At 41.0% G+C, this 18,246-nt stretch overlaps 1 protein-coding gene across 3 annotated transcripts in view; it reads left to right on the top strand.

Annotated features, from left to right (window-relative positions):
* The window catches only part of FAF1 (Fas associated factor 1), a 523,666-nt gene that overhangs the window by 241,004 nt on the left and 264,416 nt on the right, over positions 1-18,246 (top strand). For all 3 annotated transcript variants that reach the window (XM_034964946.3, XM_034964954.3, XM_055093088.2), the window contains exon 7: positions 18,134-18,239. In XM_034964946.3, the coding sequence (XP_034820837.1) occupies positions 18,134-18,239 (106 nt within the window). The remainder of the gene's footprint in view (positions 1-18,133; positions 18,240-18,246) is intronic.

Genomic DNA, 18,246 nt, shown 5'->3' on the forward strand with positions numbered 1-18,246 from the left:
GCACTTTGGGAGGCCAAGGCGGGTGGATCACCTGAGGTCAGGAGTTCGAGACCAGTCTGCCCAACATGGTGAAACCCCATCTCTACTAAAAATACAAAAATTAGCCAGGTGTGGTGGCAGGTGCCTGTAATCCCAGCTACTCAGGAGGCTGAGTCAGGAGAATAGCTTGAACCTGGGAGGTGGAGGTTGCACTGAGCCGAGATCAGGACATTACACTCCAGCTTGGGCAACCTGAGCGAAACTCCGTCTCAGAAAAAAAAGAAAAAAAAAGAGATGGGGTTTTGCTGTGTTGCCCAGGCTGGTCTTGAACTTCTGGCCTCAAGTGATTCTCCCATGTCACCCTCCCAAAGCACTGGGATTATAAGTGTGAGCCACTGCACCTGGTCGGAATGTGTATTGATATTCATACAGTGTGGCTTTTTCTTTTGGTAATTTCTCTCTGTCATCCTGTACTGAGGCCATTCTAGCCACTCTACTCTCCTCTCTCCCTGTTATCCCAACCATGAAAGATAACTGAGAAGCGTCATAGTAGAACTGTTGTGAGACTTAGTTATTGGAAGGACATGCTGAGGACGCTTTCAAATAGTTCTCATCCTACTTATTATTTTTTTTTTTTGGAGACAGTCTTGCTCTGTTGCACAGGCTGGAGTGCAGTGGCATAGTCTCCACTCACTGCAACCTCTGCCTACCGGTTCAAGCAATTCTCCTGCATCAGCCTCCTGAGTAACTGGGACTGCAGGAGCATGCCACCACACCTGGCTCATTTTTGTATTTGTAGTAGAGATGAGATTTTGCCGTGTTGGCCAGGCTGGTCTCAAACTTCTGAACTCAGGTGGTCCACCCATCTTGGCCTCCCAAAGTGCTAGGATTACAAGCGTGAGCCACCACACCCGGCCCTCATCCTATTTCTGTTTCTCCACCACCTCATAATCTGCACGAATATTAATCCTTACATTTTTCTCTCTTGTCTATTTCCTACTATTTCAGTCTTTGGTGTCCTTCCTTAATACAAGATAAGTCACATCCATGAGAGCTCTGACTTAGAATTGAGAGGAAAGCTCTAGGATACCATCTTTGGAAGGAGCTAAATCAATCAGCCAATTCAGTCCTATTTTTGACTAGGAGAGGTACTGAAAGAGGAAGTAAAATGGTCGATTTACGCCTTAGCTTCTTCACTCAGAATGATCAGGATGATTTCTGCCTTATAGGATTTTAGAGAGGTCAGTATGTGATAAAATAAGATAGCATATATGAGCAGCGGGCCTTGCACAGTGCATGTGCTCAGTAACTTCTCTTTGCCAAGTCACAGAGCTAGTTAATGGATGAGCCAGGACTTAGATTTTATAGGGCTTTTTTTTTTTTTTTTGAGACTGTCGCTCTCTGTCGCCCAGGCTGGAGTGCAGTGGCGCGATCTCAGCTCACTGCAAGCTCTGCCGCCCAGGTTCATGCCATTCTCCTGCCTCAGCCTCCCCAGTAGCCGGGACTACAGGCGCCCGCCGCCACGCCTGGCTAATGTTTTTGTATTTTTAGTAGAGACCGGGTTTCACCATGTTAGCCAGGCTGGTCTCAATCTCCTGACCTCATGATCCACCCACCTTGGCCTCCCAAAGTGCTGGGATTACAGGCGTGAGCCACCGCGCCCGGCCTTATAGTGCTCTTAATTCCAAGTTATTCATGTCTTTGAGCATTCTAGAGGTGAGTTTTTAACCAACTCACAGGTTGCTCAAAAGGTCAGAATCAATGTGGTCCTCAACATAAAGTCTCATTTCAATCTAGTTCATTTATGAAGTAAACTAGAAACAGTGCTTTTTGGCCCTTGTAGATGCTCAGTAAGTTGTTTAAGTGAACGGGTGAAGCGATGATGCTCTTTCAGGAATAGATGAGCAATTGCCAGTGGGGGACTCCTGTGGCTAAGTATTTTTGTTTTCAAAGTAGAAAACAACAGTAGGTTTTTAACTTTTTAATATCTCCAAATAATTTGCTACAATTTCTTTTGAAATGATTTTTCTGTGAGTGTGACTTCTTCATGCTGGCTTTTTTAGTGATCAGTATTTGTGAGGTTTTAGCAGTGCAGCAGAAAAGGAGACCTGGCCAGGCACAGTGGCTTCCTACTGTAATCTCAACACTTTGGGAGGCTAAGGTGGAAGGATTGCTTGAACCCAGGTGTTTGAGACCAGGCTGGGCAACATAGTGGAACCTCATCTCTACAAAAAAGTAAAAAATCAGCCAGGCATAGTGGCACATGCCTGTAGTCCTAGCTACTTGGGAGGCTGAGATGGAAGGATTGCTTGAGGCCAGGAGGTTGATGTTGTAATGAGCTGAGATTGTACCACTGACTCCAGCGTGGGTGACAGAGACCCTGTCTCCAAAACCAACAAACAAAAAATGATTTAATAAAAAGAAAATGAGACCTTAAAGTGGCCTGTAAATAAGTTTTTTGAAAACTTTATATATGTAAGTAAATGTCTGAATGATTCAGTTGTAATTTTTTTTTCCGGCCGGGCACGGTGGCTCACACCTGTAATTCCAGCACTTTGGGAGGCCGACGCAGGCGGATCCTGAGGTCAAGAGATCGAGACCATCCTGGCCAATATGGTGAAACCCCGTCTCTACTAAAAATACAAAAATTAGCTGGGCGTAGTGGTGCGTGCCTGTAGTCCCAGCTACTCTGGAGGCTGAGGCAGGAGAATTGCTTGAACCTGGGAGGCGGAGGTTGCAGTGAGCAGAGATCGCTGGTGATAAGAGTGAGACTCGTCTCACTTATCTCCAGCCTGGTGGTGAGACTTATCTCCAGCGTGGTGATAAGAGTGAGACTCCTCTCAAAAAAAAAAAAAAAAAAATTTCCCAAAGTGCTTTACGAAACAACTTTTTGTTATTTTCATGAATGATATTGTAGGGAAGCAATAAATGTTTTCCCTCCACCCTCTGGGGTCTTGGCTGGGGTACAAATTGCATTTACATAAAACAGATTAACAAGAGAAAAACATACTTAATTATATATGTACACATAGAAGCCCCACAAAATATGAGACTCGAAGAATGATCAAATGATTGAAACTTATATGGCATCCTGAGCTACAGAAAGGAATAGGAGCGTGGGGCTTCTGGTGGATGGTATGATACAAGTTATGAGAGGGTAAGGAGAGGAAATGTATGGTGAATGAAGGTTGTCTTATTATACAAATAAAAGGTCTCTCAGGTAATAAAAATGGTCTCAGAGCAGCTCTCAGAAGAAGAGGTGATCATCTGTCTGGGTATGGTTTCAGCCTTCAGTCTCCTTTTCTGTAACATGAGTTAATTTTCCCTGTTGATAAGATTCCTAGGGTGGGGGTTCAGGACAGTTGAGTTCCTTTTGGAGGATCTGTCTTTAGGCAGATAAGGAGAGCTCATAGAAAGCCTGTGTTTGTGTCAGCTGTTCCCCAAGTGCCCTCAGTTCAAAGTAAGCAGCATACCAAAGTGTCATATTGTGGGGTTGGCATTTCCTGAACTCTGTCAATATTTATCCGTAAAAGTATTTTAAGTTACCAGTATTGTAATTAGAACAATGCATGATTTGATATATTATTCTTAAAGTAATTTCATTTCTCAAGAATAAATTGATATAATCAGTATTTCAAGTACATTGTGATTACTGTTCAACTTAAATTTAATTGTAGTGAGCATCATTGTTAGATTTTTAAAAGTGAAATTTGAAAGTACTGGGCTGGTAAATGTTTTTTAATAAGGGGCCACTTAAAAGTGGCTCATGTTTTGGGAGGCCAAGGCACGCGGATCACCTGTCAGGAGTTTGAGACTAGCCTGGCCAACATGGCAAACCCCCGTCTCTACTAAAAATACAAAAATTAGCTGGGTGTGGTGGTGCATGCCTGTAATCCCAACTACTTGGGAGGCTGAGGTAAGACAATTGCTTCAACTCAGGAGGTGGAGATTGCAGTGAGTCAAGATTGCACCACTGCACTCCAGCCTGGGTGGCAGAACAAGACTCCTTCTCAAAGAAAAAAAAAAAAAAAAAAAAAGTGTGTTTAATTTTAAGAAGAGGGCATTTCCCAAAAGTTATGCACTCTGGATGAAAGAAGAAACTTGTCCTCAATTAAAGCACTGATGGAAATCACAACACATCTAATTGGAGTGAGGTACCAAACCCATTTATACAGTTTACTGCCTATTGATAGTTCAGTGACTACTGAGATTAGCTTGTTAGCATCACACTTTGAAAAAGAACTGCGGGTATTCTCTATGGTTGATTTAATGGATAGTCAGAAACTTGGTCACTACTCTAGGAAACAAAAATTGATATGTCTATAAATATTTCTTTGCTTTTTTCAAATTTTGTCTAGATGGTTAGAATTGTGTTTTGACGGTTTTGCCATGTACTACTTGATGCATCACAATATATCACTATCATCACTAATTACCACATTTTGATTAATTTTACATACTTTGGTTAGTACATTTTGATGTATCCAATATATCACTATATTGATTAAACAGTAATTATAGACCTGAGGCCACCTGAACTTTGAAATCATCATGAAAAATGTTATTAGAAATTATGTGAAACCAAATGTTTATTTATCTAGACATGTTTAATTGCCAGCAAAGAAAGCAATTAAAAGTAGCTGTAGAGTAAGAGGCCAACCTTCGTTAAACATGGTTTTAAGATTGTTACAGAACTTGTGGTGATGATAACATGGTGTCTTGGAGGATGTTAACAACTGTAGCAGAGTGTTAATTAAGAATGATGTAATCTGCAGCTCAGAATTATTAGTATATGTTAGTTTAGCTGGACAGGAGCAAAACCTAGTTTCAGTTGTGATGAGAGCTCAAATCATATTTATAGTGGAAAGATTAACATTTTATTTTTATGCTGTTCCTGAGACAATTTAAAAATCCTGAATGAAATACAATCTAATGTAAACATCAAGGCCCTAGCTCATTTACATATGTGCCAGATTTTCAAACTGATTGCTATTTGAACCTAATCTGTCATTGCTAGCTGCATTAGCTACAACAAACATTACATTTACATATTGATTTCTTATTTTGTTTTAGTGTAAATAATCCATAATTATGGTAAATTTGGTCTTTTGTTGACAAGAACTCATATGACTCTGTAAGTTTAGAATGGAAATTTAAATTGCCATGTGTCACGCTTTTTAATTTAAAATCTTGATGTAGCTAAAGAGATAAAAATAATATTGTAGATCACAAAGTATTCCTGAAGAGACAAAAGAGAGAAAAAATGTTAGGGCATTTGGAAAGATATAAATGATAAAGTATTAATGAAAAATTCAATACCACATTTTAAAATTATTACATTTTTATAATTAAAAAAATCACAGTAATCTCAAATAAAGTCTTTGTTCTTGCTTCACTATCAGGCCATATTTAGAAAATAAAATCTAGTGAAGATGAACCTTATAAGCCAATTTTAAATTGTTATTTTTGTTTAAAATATACAGTGCAAGGAAAGAAATAACATATGCACATAACAGGAATGAAATGAGATTTCAATCACTGTATTGATGTTAGTACTTTATTCGTCTTAACTGCACACATAGCACTGATTTGAGAAGTATAATTTCACTGCTGAGAGCTCATATGTGTCAGTGGACATATAATGTTATTTGCTCTACTTGATGCAGCAAGTCCATGGTTCCCATTTACACTGATTAAAAGTGGATTGTGGCCGGGCACGGTGCCTCATGCCTGTAATCCCAACACTTTGGGAGGCTGAGGCAGGCGGATCACGAGGTCAGGAGTTGAGTCCAGCCTGGTCAACATGGTGAAACTCTGTCTCTACTAAAAATACAAAAATTAGCTGAGCGTGGTAATCCCAGCTACTCGGGTGCCTGTAATCCCAGGTACTCGGGAGGCTGAGGCAGGAGAATCACTTGAACTCGGGAGGCGGAGGTTGCAGTGAGTCGAGACCACACCATTGCACTCCAGCCTGGGTGACAGAGCGAGACTCCGTCTCAATCAATCAATCAATAAATAAATAAATGATTGTATTTTTGAAGTTAAAAATATAGGGCCCATGTAACTGTAAAAATGGTCACTATTTGATTATTCAGGCATTTTTTTATGGTTAATGTTTTTATGGAGTTATAATTCATATACAATAAACATACAATTGTTTTAAAAATTGTTTTACAGAGATGAGGTCTTGCTATGTTGCGCAGGCTGGTTTCGAACTCCTGGCCTCAAGTCATCCTCCCACCTCAGCCTCACAAAGTGCTGGGATTACAGGCATGAGCCACCATTCCCAGCCAGGTCTCAAGTGTCTCTGAGTTATACGAGTTTTGACAAAAGTATATTGCTTTCTGTGATACCCTATGAAAAGGGATTTTAGTGAGTGAGATTTCAATTTGGATTTGTACATTAGAAGCCTGTGCTGAACTCATGGCAGCTGTTTACTTGAGTACTATGAATACAGAGGCCCTAAAAGCCTTTATATTAGTCCCCTTGGGCTGCCATAACAAAATACCATTTATTGGGTAGCTTAAACAATAGCCCTTTATTTGTGAATGTCAAAAGTCCAAGACCATGGTGCTGACAAAATCAGTCCCTCATCCTGGCTTTGTCACCTTCTCATTGTGTCCTCCCAAGGCAGAAAGAGAGAGAAAGCTCTTATCTGTCTTTCTCTTCTTATAAGAACACTAATTGCATCATCAAGGCCCCACTCTCATGACCTCACCTAAACCTGATTACCTCCCAAAGACCCCATATCCAAATATCATCACATTGGGGGTTAGGGCTTCAATGTATGAATTTTGGAAAGTATACAAACATTCAGTTCATAGCAGCCCTGAAGCCCAGGTATTGTGTCTGGAATTGGTTCCTTCCAGTGGGTTCTTGTTCTCGCTGACTCCAAGAATGAAGCCGCGGACCTTCGCGGTGAGTGTTACGGCTCTTAAAGATGGTGTGTCCAGAGTTTGTTCCTTCAGATGTGTACGGAATTTCTTCCTTCTGGTGGGTTGGTGGTCTCGCTGACTTCAAGAATGAAGCCGCGGACCTTTGCAGCAAGTGTTACAGCTCTTAAAGGTGGTGCAGACCCAAAGAGTGAGCAGCAACAAGATTTATTGTGAAGAGCAAAAGAGCAAAGCTTCCACAGCGTGGAAGAGGACCCAAGTGGGTCGCCACTGCTGGCTGGGTTGGCCAGCTTTTAGTCCCTTATTTGTCCCTGCCCACATCCTGCTGGTTGGTCCATTTTACAGAGTGCCGATTGGTGCATTTACAGTCCTTTAGCTACACACACAGCACTGATTGGTGTGTTTTTACGGAGTGCTGACTGGTGTATTTACAATCCTTTAGCTAGACCCAGAGCACTGATTGGTGCGTTTTTACAGAGTGCTGATAGGTGCATTTACAATCCTTTAGCTAGACACAGAGCTCTGATTGGTGTGGTTTTACAGAGAGCTGATTGGTGTATTTACAATTGTCTAGCTAGACACAGAGTGCTGATTGGTACATTTTACAATCCTCTAGCTAGACAGAAAAGTTCTCCAAGTCCCCACTCGACCCAGGAAGTCCAGCTGGCTTCACCTCTCAGTATGAATTAATCTTTCCTAGTCTAGTTGTTTAATTTTGATGTATACTTTATAATAGTGAGTGCTTCCCCTAGTACTATTAATGTATTAATAGGTGGGCTATGGGTTAGTTTAGCTAATTCTTCTGTCTACTGAAGACTTTAAGAGGGAGTTCTGGATTCAAGGAATTCCTAGAGAGGAAATCCTTAAATTACTGTGATTATTATTGGTTCAAGACAGTTTGCCTACTACTATTGTACCCTGTGAAATGGGCCTGCTGCTAGTTGGCAGGAGGGAAGTCATTCCTCCTCTTCATCAGGAATTAATAAAGTGGATTGTTTTACTAACATAATGCAACCTTAAGTTCACCTTGAAAAATTACTTTGTGTATTAAAATAACCCTGTGCTTTCTTACAAGTGGGTTGCAGAAGTACTCTCTGAATGAGATATAAACTCAGTCAAGACAATAAAGAGTGTTACATTTATTTTCTTTGTGTTGTTGATGATTTTATCAATACTTGATATATGTAAGCTAATAATATATGGCTTTGTATGTTCATATATATAAAAATACCTGTGCTAGAGCTTCAAATTTATTAGGGCCTATGTTTTAAAATTTGCTATACCTAATTTTCCCCTTTTTAAAAAATGTGGAGGGGTATGTAAAATGTATAAACTAAGCCGGTGACTTAAAATTACATTGGTACTCATTAGAAGGCTTGTATTTTACAGGTAACCTCTCTGTTCCTGATAAATATTCATAGTTAAATTGGAATGGGATCTCCCCAGGCATAGCTAGATGGACATTCTGCTAATGAAAGAGCATTGGAAGCCTAAGACTTGTGGACAAAGAAGAGAGTAGAGAAAAGAAGTTTTACTAAAAAGATTTCTAGAACTGTTAATGGCATAGGTATTAATGCTTAGTAATAGTGCTGAGAATTTTAAAGTGGTTATCTATCTATATTTTAATAGTATCTTCTGTTACATGCCAGATTTATTTATTTATTTATCTGTTTGTTTATTTTGAGACAGGGCCTTTCTGTGTTGCCCAGGCTGGTCTTAAACTCCTGAGCTCAAGCAGTTCTCCTGTCTCCGCCTCCTAAGTAGCTGGGATTACAGGCACACAGCACTGTGCCTGGCTCCCACCCCGCCACCTTCAATTTTAAAATTAAGAAACAGTATAGAAAAATTATAAGGTGATATGTATGAAAATGTCTAGCATTTTGCATACTCAGTGCTTAATAATGTTAACTTTCATTTTATTTTGTTGCAAATAACACTGGAGCCCCAGGGACAAAGTCTGTGATTCTGATTATATTTTGAACATTAACTTCAGTCTATATCTGAGGGTAGATGAAGAACTGTTAGTTTTAATAGTCTTTTTCTGTTTGTAGAAACCAAATTGTGTCCTTGTTGATAATGCAAATAGATATATATTTTTAGAACTTTGCAACAGGTTTTTTTTTTTTTTGCTTTATATCTGTTACAGTGTTTGAAACCTAAAGAAATACATTTTCTCTTCAAATTTGGATGTGTATATAAATAACATTTGTCTGGACTCAGGACACTCAATGCTATGGTTTCTTGGCCTACGTCTGCTCTGAAATCAAGCTGTGTCTGTCTGCCCAGGGGCTCTGAGAACATGGAAAATAGACAGAGCTTAGAGTTATTAGAAAAATAAAAGCAAATGAATTTGCAAAGAAAATCCAGTGAGGAGAAGGATTTGATTCATCTTCCAAGGGTCCATAGCTGTTAACCCAAGCCATTCTTGGAGGATATCCAGTCTCTTGAGTGGCTGGGACTCCATACCCCCTTTCCTTCTTTAATAGGTCTGTCAAAGGCAGTTCCCACAAAAGCTGGCTAAAAAACTGATACCCAGCTCCAGCGTCTGAGGATTCATGAAGATGTGGAGGTTTTTTTGTTTGTTTGTTTTGGTTTTTTGTTTGTTTGTTTTTGAGACAAAGTCTCACCTTGCTGCCCAGGCTGGAGTGCAGTGGCAGTCTTGGCTTACTGCAATCTCTGCCTTCCAGGTTCAAGAGATTCTCCTGCCTCAGCCTCCTGCGTAGCTGGGATTACAGGCGGCCGCCACCACACCTAGCTAATTTTTTTTTTTTTTTTAATTTTTAGTAGAGACGCGATTTCACTATGTTGGCCAGGCTGGTTTTGAATGTCTGACCTCAAGTAATCCACCCGCCTCAGCCTCCCAAAGTGCTAGGATTACAGGCGTGAGCCACGACACCCAGGCGAAGATAATGCAAATATTTCTATTGAAAAAAAAAATCATAATGAAGAAAAAAAAATTTATACCAGTGAAGAGAGAATATATGGTCTGTCAAAACCATTTCTTGCATTGAGTTAAAATTCAAACTGCTTTTAAAAAGTTTGTATATCAGGCCAGGTGCGGTGGCTCATGCCTGTAATCCCAGCACTTTGGGAGGCAGAGGTGGATGGATCACGAGGTCAGGAGTTCCAGACCAGCCGGGCCAAGATGGTGAAACCCCGTCTCAACTAAAAATACAAAAAAATTAGCTGGGCACGGTGGGTGCCTGTAAACCCAGCTACGTGGGAGGCTAAGCTGGGAGGATTGCTTGAACCCAGAAGGCAGAGGTTACAGTGAACCGAGATCATGCCACTGCATTCTAGCCTGGGTGACAGAGCAAGACTCCATCTCAGAAAAAAAAAAAAAAAAGCTTTTACATTTGCCAGGCGCAGTGGCTTACGGTTGTAATCTCAACTACTCAGGAGGCTGCAGGTTGTAATCTCAACTACTCAGGAGGCTGCAGCAGGAGGATCACTTGAAGCCAGGAGAAGACTAGCATGGTCAACATAGCAAAACCTTGTCTTTGTTTTTTTTTTAAAAGGTTCTACGTTTGCTTATATCTCTTCTTCTGTCTCTAACTGAAAAGAAAACGTAGTTTTTTGGCCGGACGCGATGGCTCATGCCTATAATCCCAGCACTGTGGGAGGCCAAGGCGGGCAGATCACCCGAGATCAGGAGTTCGAGACCAGCCTGGCCAACATAGTGAAACACCGTCTCTACTAAAAATACAAAAATTAGCCAGGTGTGGTGGCACATGCCTGTGGTCCCAGCTACTAGGGAGGCTGAGGCAGGAGAATCGCTTGATCCTGGGAGGCGGAGGTTGCAGTGAACCTAGATCGTGCCACTGCACTCCAGCCTGGGTGACAGAGTGAGAGACTGTGTCTCAAAACAAAAGAAAAAGAAAACATGCCTTTTTTTTTTTAACTGTTTCATTATTTCTTTGGTTAACACTCATCCTTTTGACCCTGAAGATCAAAAGTTGAAGCAGCGTGAACTTTTTTTTTGTTTTGTTTTTTGAGGGTCTGGCTCTGTCACTCAGGCTGGAGTGTAGTGGTGTGATCTCAGCTCACTACAACCTCCCCCTTCCATCCTCAAGAGGTCCTCCCACCTCAGCCTCCTGTAGCTGGGACTACAGGCGCGTGCCACCATGCTGGGCTAATTTTTGTATTTTTTGTAGAGTCTGAGTTTTACCTTGTTGCCCAGGCTAGTCTAGAACTCCTGGGTTCAAGCGACCCACCCACCTCGGCCTCCCAAAGTGTTCAGATTACAGGTGTGAGCCACAGCGCCCCCCCAACTTGAAGGTAAAAGACTGCTCCAAGATGGCTTAACCATGGCTAACTATCATAACCAACCTAAATTAGGGGGTACTGTGTGAGAGAAAATTGCTCCTGGATGCTGCAGCTGAGGACTCAACTCCTAGTTAGCTTTAGAAGCTAGGATCAGTTTGCCTAGATAACATTTTAGCAAAAATGTCTTTGCAAATTACACAGATTACCATGGCATTTTTTTTTTCTTTTACAACAGAGTCTCTCTTTGCTGCCCAGGCTGGAGTGCAGTGGTGCGATTTCGGCTCACTGCAACCTCTGCCTCCCAGATTCAAGCAATTCTTATACCTCAGCCTCCCGAGTAGCTGGGATTAGAGGCGTGTGCCACCACGCCTGGCTCATTTTTGTATTTTTAGTAGAAACAGGGTTTCACCATGTTGGCCAGGCTGGTCTCAAATTCCTGGCCTCAAGGGATACACCCACCTCTGCCTCCCAAAGTGCTAGGATTACAGGTGTGAGCTACCAAGCCCAGCAAACATGGCGTATTTCTTACAGCCTTCCCCACTAACCCCTCTCCTCAGAGTCATCACAAAACAAAACTTAAGCAGTTCACATGCCAGTTTCTGTGGAAAGCATCACTGGTCTAATTTAGTTGTTATTCTGTGTTTCCATAGCACCTTAGGAAAATCAGTATTACAGAAGCACAGGGGTACTATATGTGAATTGCAAGTTTGCTTCTTTGCCCATCCCTCAGTAGACTCAATAAGGGCAGAAATGTGATCTTACTGTGTTCACTTCCTTAGTACCTGAAGGTCCAATCATAAGAGTGTTATCTCTGAAGTTAGACCTAGGTCATTGCTACCTTTTTTGTATGATAGTAATTAAGTAAGTAACTTAACATCAGCTTCCTCATCTGTAAAATGGAAATTATGATAATAACTTCATAATTATATGAATCTCTTAATGCCTGGTATGTGGTAGCGCTTGTTAAGTGTTAGTCATTATTATTAATGGCTAAGTGAATGGAGCAGGCTAGAGTCTAAGTTTAAAGATAATACCCTTATCTGACTTCTCCAAACAAACTCTACTCATAAGGAGCATGAATGTGGTAGAATCAGCCCCAAACAAGACCTCTGTAAAAAAGAACAGGCCGGGTGTGGTGGCTTATGCCTATAATCCCAGCACTTTGGGAAGCTGAGGTGGGCAGATCACGAGGTCAGGGGTTCAAGACCAGCCTGACCAATATAGTAAAACCTTGTCTCTACTAAAAATACAAAAATTAGCCGGGCATGGTGGTATGCGCCTGTAGCAGCTACTCGGGAGGCCGAGGCAGGAGAATCGCTTGAACCTGGGAGGTGGAGGTTGCAGTGAGCCAAGATCATGCCATTGCACTCCAGCCTGGGAGACAGAGTGAGACTCCATCTCAAAAAAAAAAAAAAAAAAAAAAGTCAGTCTGGATAACATTAGGCACAATATACAGTTATGTTTGGTGATCAAAACAAGGTTTTATTCTGTATGAACTCCTGCCAGGGGATAGAACTAAAACATGAAAAGTAACTGCTACAAAAGCACTGTAGATCCTTTTGCTGATGTTTCACTATCACTGTAAGATTTTAAAGTATGAGTACCCTTCCAAAGTGTTCTGTTTTCAGTAAGTTGTAATAGCTCACCTTATAACTTATGTGCAATAAAAATTCCCACTTGGCCGGGTGCGGTGGCTCACGCCTGTAATCACAGCACTTTGGGAGGCTGAGGCAGGCAGATCACGAGGTCAGGAGTTTGAGACCAGCCCGACCACAATGGTGAAACCCCGTCTCTACTAAAAATACCAAAATTAACTGGATGTGGTGGTGTGTGTTTGTAATCCCAGCTACTCAGGAGGCTCACGCAGGAGAACTGCTTGAACCTGGGAGGTGGAGGTTGCAGTGAGCCGAGATTGCGCCACTGCACTCCAGCCTGGGTGACAGTGCAAGACTCCATCTCAAAAAAAAAAAAAAAAAAAAATGCCACTTGGCCGGGCTCGGTGGCTCATGCCTATAATCCCAGCACTTTGGGAGGCTGAGATGGGTGGATCACGAGGTCAGGAAATCGAGACCATCCTGGCTAACATGGTGAAACCCCGTCTCTACTAAAAATACAAAAAATTAGCCGGGCGTGGTGGCACACACCTGTAGTCCCAGCTACTCAGGAGGCTGGGGCAGGAGAATCGCTTGAACCCGGGAGGCAGAGGTTTCAGTGAGCCGAGGTCGCACCACTGCACTCCAGCCTGGGTGACAGAGCGAGACTGTCTCGAAAAAAAAAAAAATGGGTTTTTAAATGTAATATTCATAGTTCTATGAGTGAAGGATTATCTTCCTCTTCTAAGAATTTGCAGAGTGGTTAAGTGCCTAAAATAGGGTCTTTTACATGTTAGACAATAAATATGGTTGAAAGAATGAATGGGGAAAAAAAGAATGAATGACTTGTCGAGGTCAAAGAACTAGCAAGTAGTGAAACGGATTCAGATCTGGCTTTATGACTCCAAAGCAGTTTAAAGCCATAAACATTATGCTTGCCAAATTACCCTCTTCCACAGCTATCCAGGAATTGTAGAACTAGACAAAATTGGTGTTCTAAAGCAGTCTGGCAGTCAAACTGGTCCTGGCAAACCTGTTTGCAAAGTTATTACACAAGTCTGCCAGTCAAGATCAAGAGACATATCTAAGGAATTGCATAAAGGCAAGCACTAAAAATATTAAACATATGCATAGATTCATATGTAAAGGTAAAGGAAGATCTATATAACAATCAAGACTTCTGGAACTCCGAGCTCCTCAGCCTAGCATTTGAAGCCCTCCATAATGGAGGTCTTTAACATTGTTAAGGTTTTCTCTGTCAGAAACCTTTCTTCACATCACCTTACACTTCTTCCTCATTGCTTTCTAACACGTTTCTTAATATTCCCCCATCTTCGTTTCTGAACTGTTCTATGTCTGAAATCATCCTCCATATCTACTTATCAAATTATTGTCCATTTTTCTTCATAGTACTTTAAAGTATTCTCCCTTCTCCACAATCTTAACATCTTTTCGAACCTCTCTGAGGTCAGTGATTTCTATCTTTTATTCCTGTATTATTACAGATAATAGGAATCAAATAATTATAGAGTGAATGAATGAGCGGTAAACTTCTAGCAGGCAGGAGTCTTGTTCACCTTGTATCGCCCAAGCAGCCTAGCCTTTTGGGAGATAGGATGCTCAGGTTTGAAGAACATAGAATCAAATATAGGTTAGGGGCTGGATTCTACCTCTTTGTAGCTTGATGACCAGGGACAATTAGTTCCACCTCTTTGTAGCTTGATGACCAGGGGCAATTAACCTTTCAGAAGTATAATTTTGTGAGTAAAATGAAACCTCAGGCTAAAAAAATGATAATCAGTAGTTCTTTCTATGCAGTTCAGAATATGCAGAAGTATTTCTTGAATCTTTATACAGTTGAATTGAATCACCTTCTAGTGTGCTACTTTCCAAGGGATATACTGATAAGTAATCAGTTATTATAAAAACATATAGTCTAGAATTCAGGGTATCCACACATGAAACAAAGCAAACTGTACAAGACAATAAAGTATGTGATATAGGAATTCAGAGGAGAAGAGAAGGTCATTACTAAACCCAAGTAGAGGCCTGAAAGGTGATCTGAGAGCTGTGCAGTATTTGGAAGGGAGCAAAGGAAAGGAGGATGAGAACAATATGAACAAAGATTGTAGTGAGCATGTTTTTGACATGAGGGGATGTCAGACAAGCTCTAGAGAGAAAAAGCCACATTTTGGAGAATAGTTGTACAATAGATCTACCTTTGAAAGGCCTTCAAACCTCAGGAGGTCTTTCCATTACTCGCCATTTCTGTCCTCAAATTCATTCAACATACATATATTGATCATTGACCCCATCTATTGTTTGAGCCTCATTTCCCAGTAGACTTCTCTCACGCAGCCTTCACTGCAGTCACATTGAGCTTTTGGCTGCTTCCTGAATGTGGTCATTTTTCTGCCCTTCCCACCTTTAATGCCTCAGTAGCATTTGGCGTAACTGATCCCACCCTCCTATTTGAAATAGTTATTTCTTTTGGCTCCCTTATACTAGACTTTCTTGATTTTTCTCTTCTCTCACTGACGATTTATCAGTCTCCTTTAAACTGACTCATTCTCCTCTGCTTGATTTCAAATGACTGAAATGCCCTAGAGTTCCATCTTGGCCTCTCTTTTGTCTGTGTCACTTATTTTTCTAGGTGATTTGTTTTGGCCTCGAAGCCTAAAAACTGACTATATGCTACTGACTCTCCTGCTCTGGGCTCTCTTACTTGACCTTTGAGTCTTATATTCAACTCTACATGACATTTTTTTTTTTTTTTTTTTACTGTCTAATAGACATCTCAAAACATCTCAATGGACATCTCAAACTTTGAACGAAAACTTCACTCTCAATTTCTCCACCTCACCTGCCACTACTCCACTTTTTCTTGTTAAATATAATTCCATTCTCTTATTTACTTAGGCCAGAAACCTTGGGGTTATGTTTTTCTCTCACACTCCATCAGTAAGTGGTCTGACTTCCACCTTTAAAATATATTCTGAACTTGACAGTTTTTCATCTGTGCCTCTACCACCTTAGTCCAAGCTACTATCACTTCTTTCCTGAACCAGCCTTCTGTCTGCTCTCCCTACCCCCAGTCTTTGCTCACTGTGGCCAGAGCAGCCAGAATAATCTTGTATAAATGTAAATGTAAGTCATATCTTACTAGTTCTCTTTATAAAATGTTCCAGGGGCGGGCCGGGCGCTGTGGCTCACACCTGTAACCCCAGCACTTTGTGAGGCTGAGGTGGGTGGATCACGAGGTCGGGAGTTCAAGACCAGTGTGACCAACATAGTGAAACCTCATCTCTACTAAAAATACAAAAATTAACTGGGCGTGGTGGCGCACGCAGCTTCTTAGCACCTGGAACAATGCAAGTCATCAAGTTAATGTTGATACATAAATGAATAAAATCAAAGTCTTAACTCCTATGGTAGTTTCCAGAAGGCAACATTTCTGTGTGAGATACAAAGATGAATGACTCTTGCCTTCTAGAAATTCACAATTCATTCATTATGCAATAAATATCTGTAGTGTGCCACACATTATGCTTAATTTCTTTTCTTTCTTTTCCTTTTTTTCTTTTTTCTTTCTTTTTTTTGGGACAGTGTCTCCCTCTATCGCCCAGGCTGGAGTGCAATGGTGCCATCTCAGCTCACTGCAACCTCCACCTTCTGGGTTCAAGTGATTCTCCTGCCTCAGCCTCCCGAGTAGCTGGGACCACAGAGCCCAGCACGACGCCCAGCTAATTTTTTTTTTGTATTTTAATAGAGACGAGGTTTCACCATGTTACCCGGGGTGGTCTCGAACTCCTGAGTCCAGGCAATCCACCCGCCTTGGCTTCCCAAAGTGCTGGGATTGCAGGTGCGCACCAGTGCACCTAGCCCATTATGCTTAATTTCTATGGATATAATGACAAAGGTCCTTGCTTCAAGAAATTCTATTTTAGTTGGGTGTGATTTTCTTTTATTTTGGTTACTAATATTTCATGATACATATATTGGTGCTTGCTGAGTATAGTCTACAATTAACCTGTGAACGCTATGGAAGACAATAGGGCAGACAGATTATCTGCCTAATTTTTTTTTTTTTTTGACACAGAGTCTCGCTGTGTCACCCAGGCTGGAGTGCAGTGGCACAATCTCAGCTCACTGCAACCTCCGCCTCCCAGGTTCATGCCATTCCTCTGCCTCAGCCTCCCAAGTAGCTGGGACTACAGGTGCCCGCCACCACACCTGGCTAATGTTTTGCATTTTTAGTAGAGACGGGGTTTTACCGTGTTAGCCAGGATGGTCTTGATCTCCTGACCTCGTGATCCACTGGCCTCGGCCTGCCAAAGTGCTGGGATTACAGGCGTGAGCCACCGTGCCCGTCCTATCTGTCTAATTCTGATCTTTATGTTGTGTGTGTATTTGTCACATAGTTACAGATGGGCAAAGGAGGAAAGTTGAAGGTTAAAACCATGGAGCACACCCAAAATATTTTCCTGGTACCATAGGCATGGCAAAATTACACTTGAGACAGGCAGTAGAAATTATTCAGGCATACTGATGATAGGTCTTTATTTTCAATACTGATGAAAATAATATTTCTAATATTAGTTTAATACTCATTTAATATTAGTTTAATACTTCTGTATTTCACTTGTAATTGAACCAGAGTCTTTGAGTATACCTTTTAGTAGCATATTTGGAATTTGATATAATTGACAGTTCCAGGAGGAGATAAAAATAGAACCATGACTTACATTTCTTGATTTTTTCACTAATTTCATATACTCTTCATGGTTCTGATAAATTTCTAAATTTTGGAACTTTGTTATAGGCTTTACAAAATGTTGCTATGATTTCTCCAGTTTCTAAATTCTGTGTATTACTGAGTCCTAAGTGAAAGCACAATTATTTTGAATGAATTTTTACATAGCAATTGAAGTTCTGTAGATTTCAATATCTTCTGAATTTTGACTGAAATCGGATTCATGAATATAAATAATAGTTTCATACTTCTGTTATTCTAGAACAGCTATTTCACTTGGAATTGAACCAGAGTCTTTGAATATACATTTTAGTAGCATATTTGGAGTTGATATAATTGACAGCTTTGTTGGAGGAGATACATATGCAGATATTATGAATTAGCCTATGACTTGTAGAAAATTCTTAAGTATACAAAGCATTTAGACTTGAAATTTAAAAACACCTTGGTAGAGAAAGAGTTAACAGGTTAGCTCCCCTTGGTTGTTCTCAGTGTGTTCTCTTGCCTTTAGGAGCTGAAAATATGATAACATTGGGCCCAGACATGCCTGTGTGGAGGTTAGGGTACTCCTGGGGTTTTTGCAGCTAGCTGTAAAGCAAGCTAGAACTTGTTCATCTCTGAGTTCCTTGTTTTTCTTTCAACCCTTTCAGTGCCCTGCAGGAGTCATTAAATCAAAACTTCATGCTGATCATCACCCACCGAGAAGTCCAGCGGGAGTACAACCTGAACTTCTCAGGAAGCAGTACTATTCAAGAGGTGAGTT

This window comes from Pan paniscus, chromosome 1 (assembly GCF_029289425.2).
Source record: "Pan paniscus chromosome 1, NHGRI_mPanPan1-v2.0_pri, whole genome shotgun sequence".
Lineage (NCBI taxonomy): Eukaryota > Metazoa > Chordata > Mammalia > Primates > Hominidae > Pan > Pan paniscus.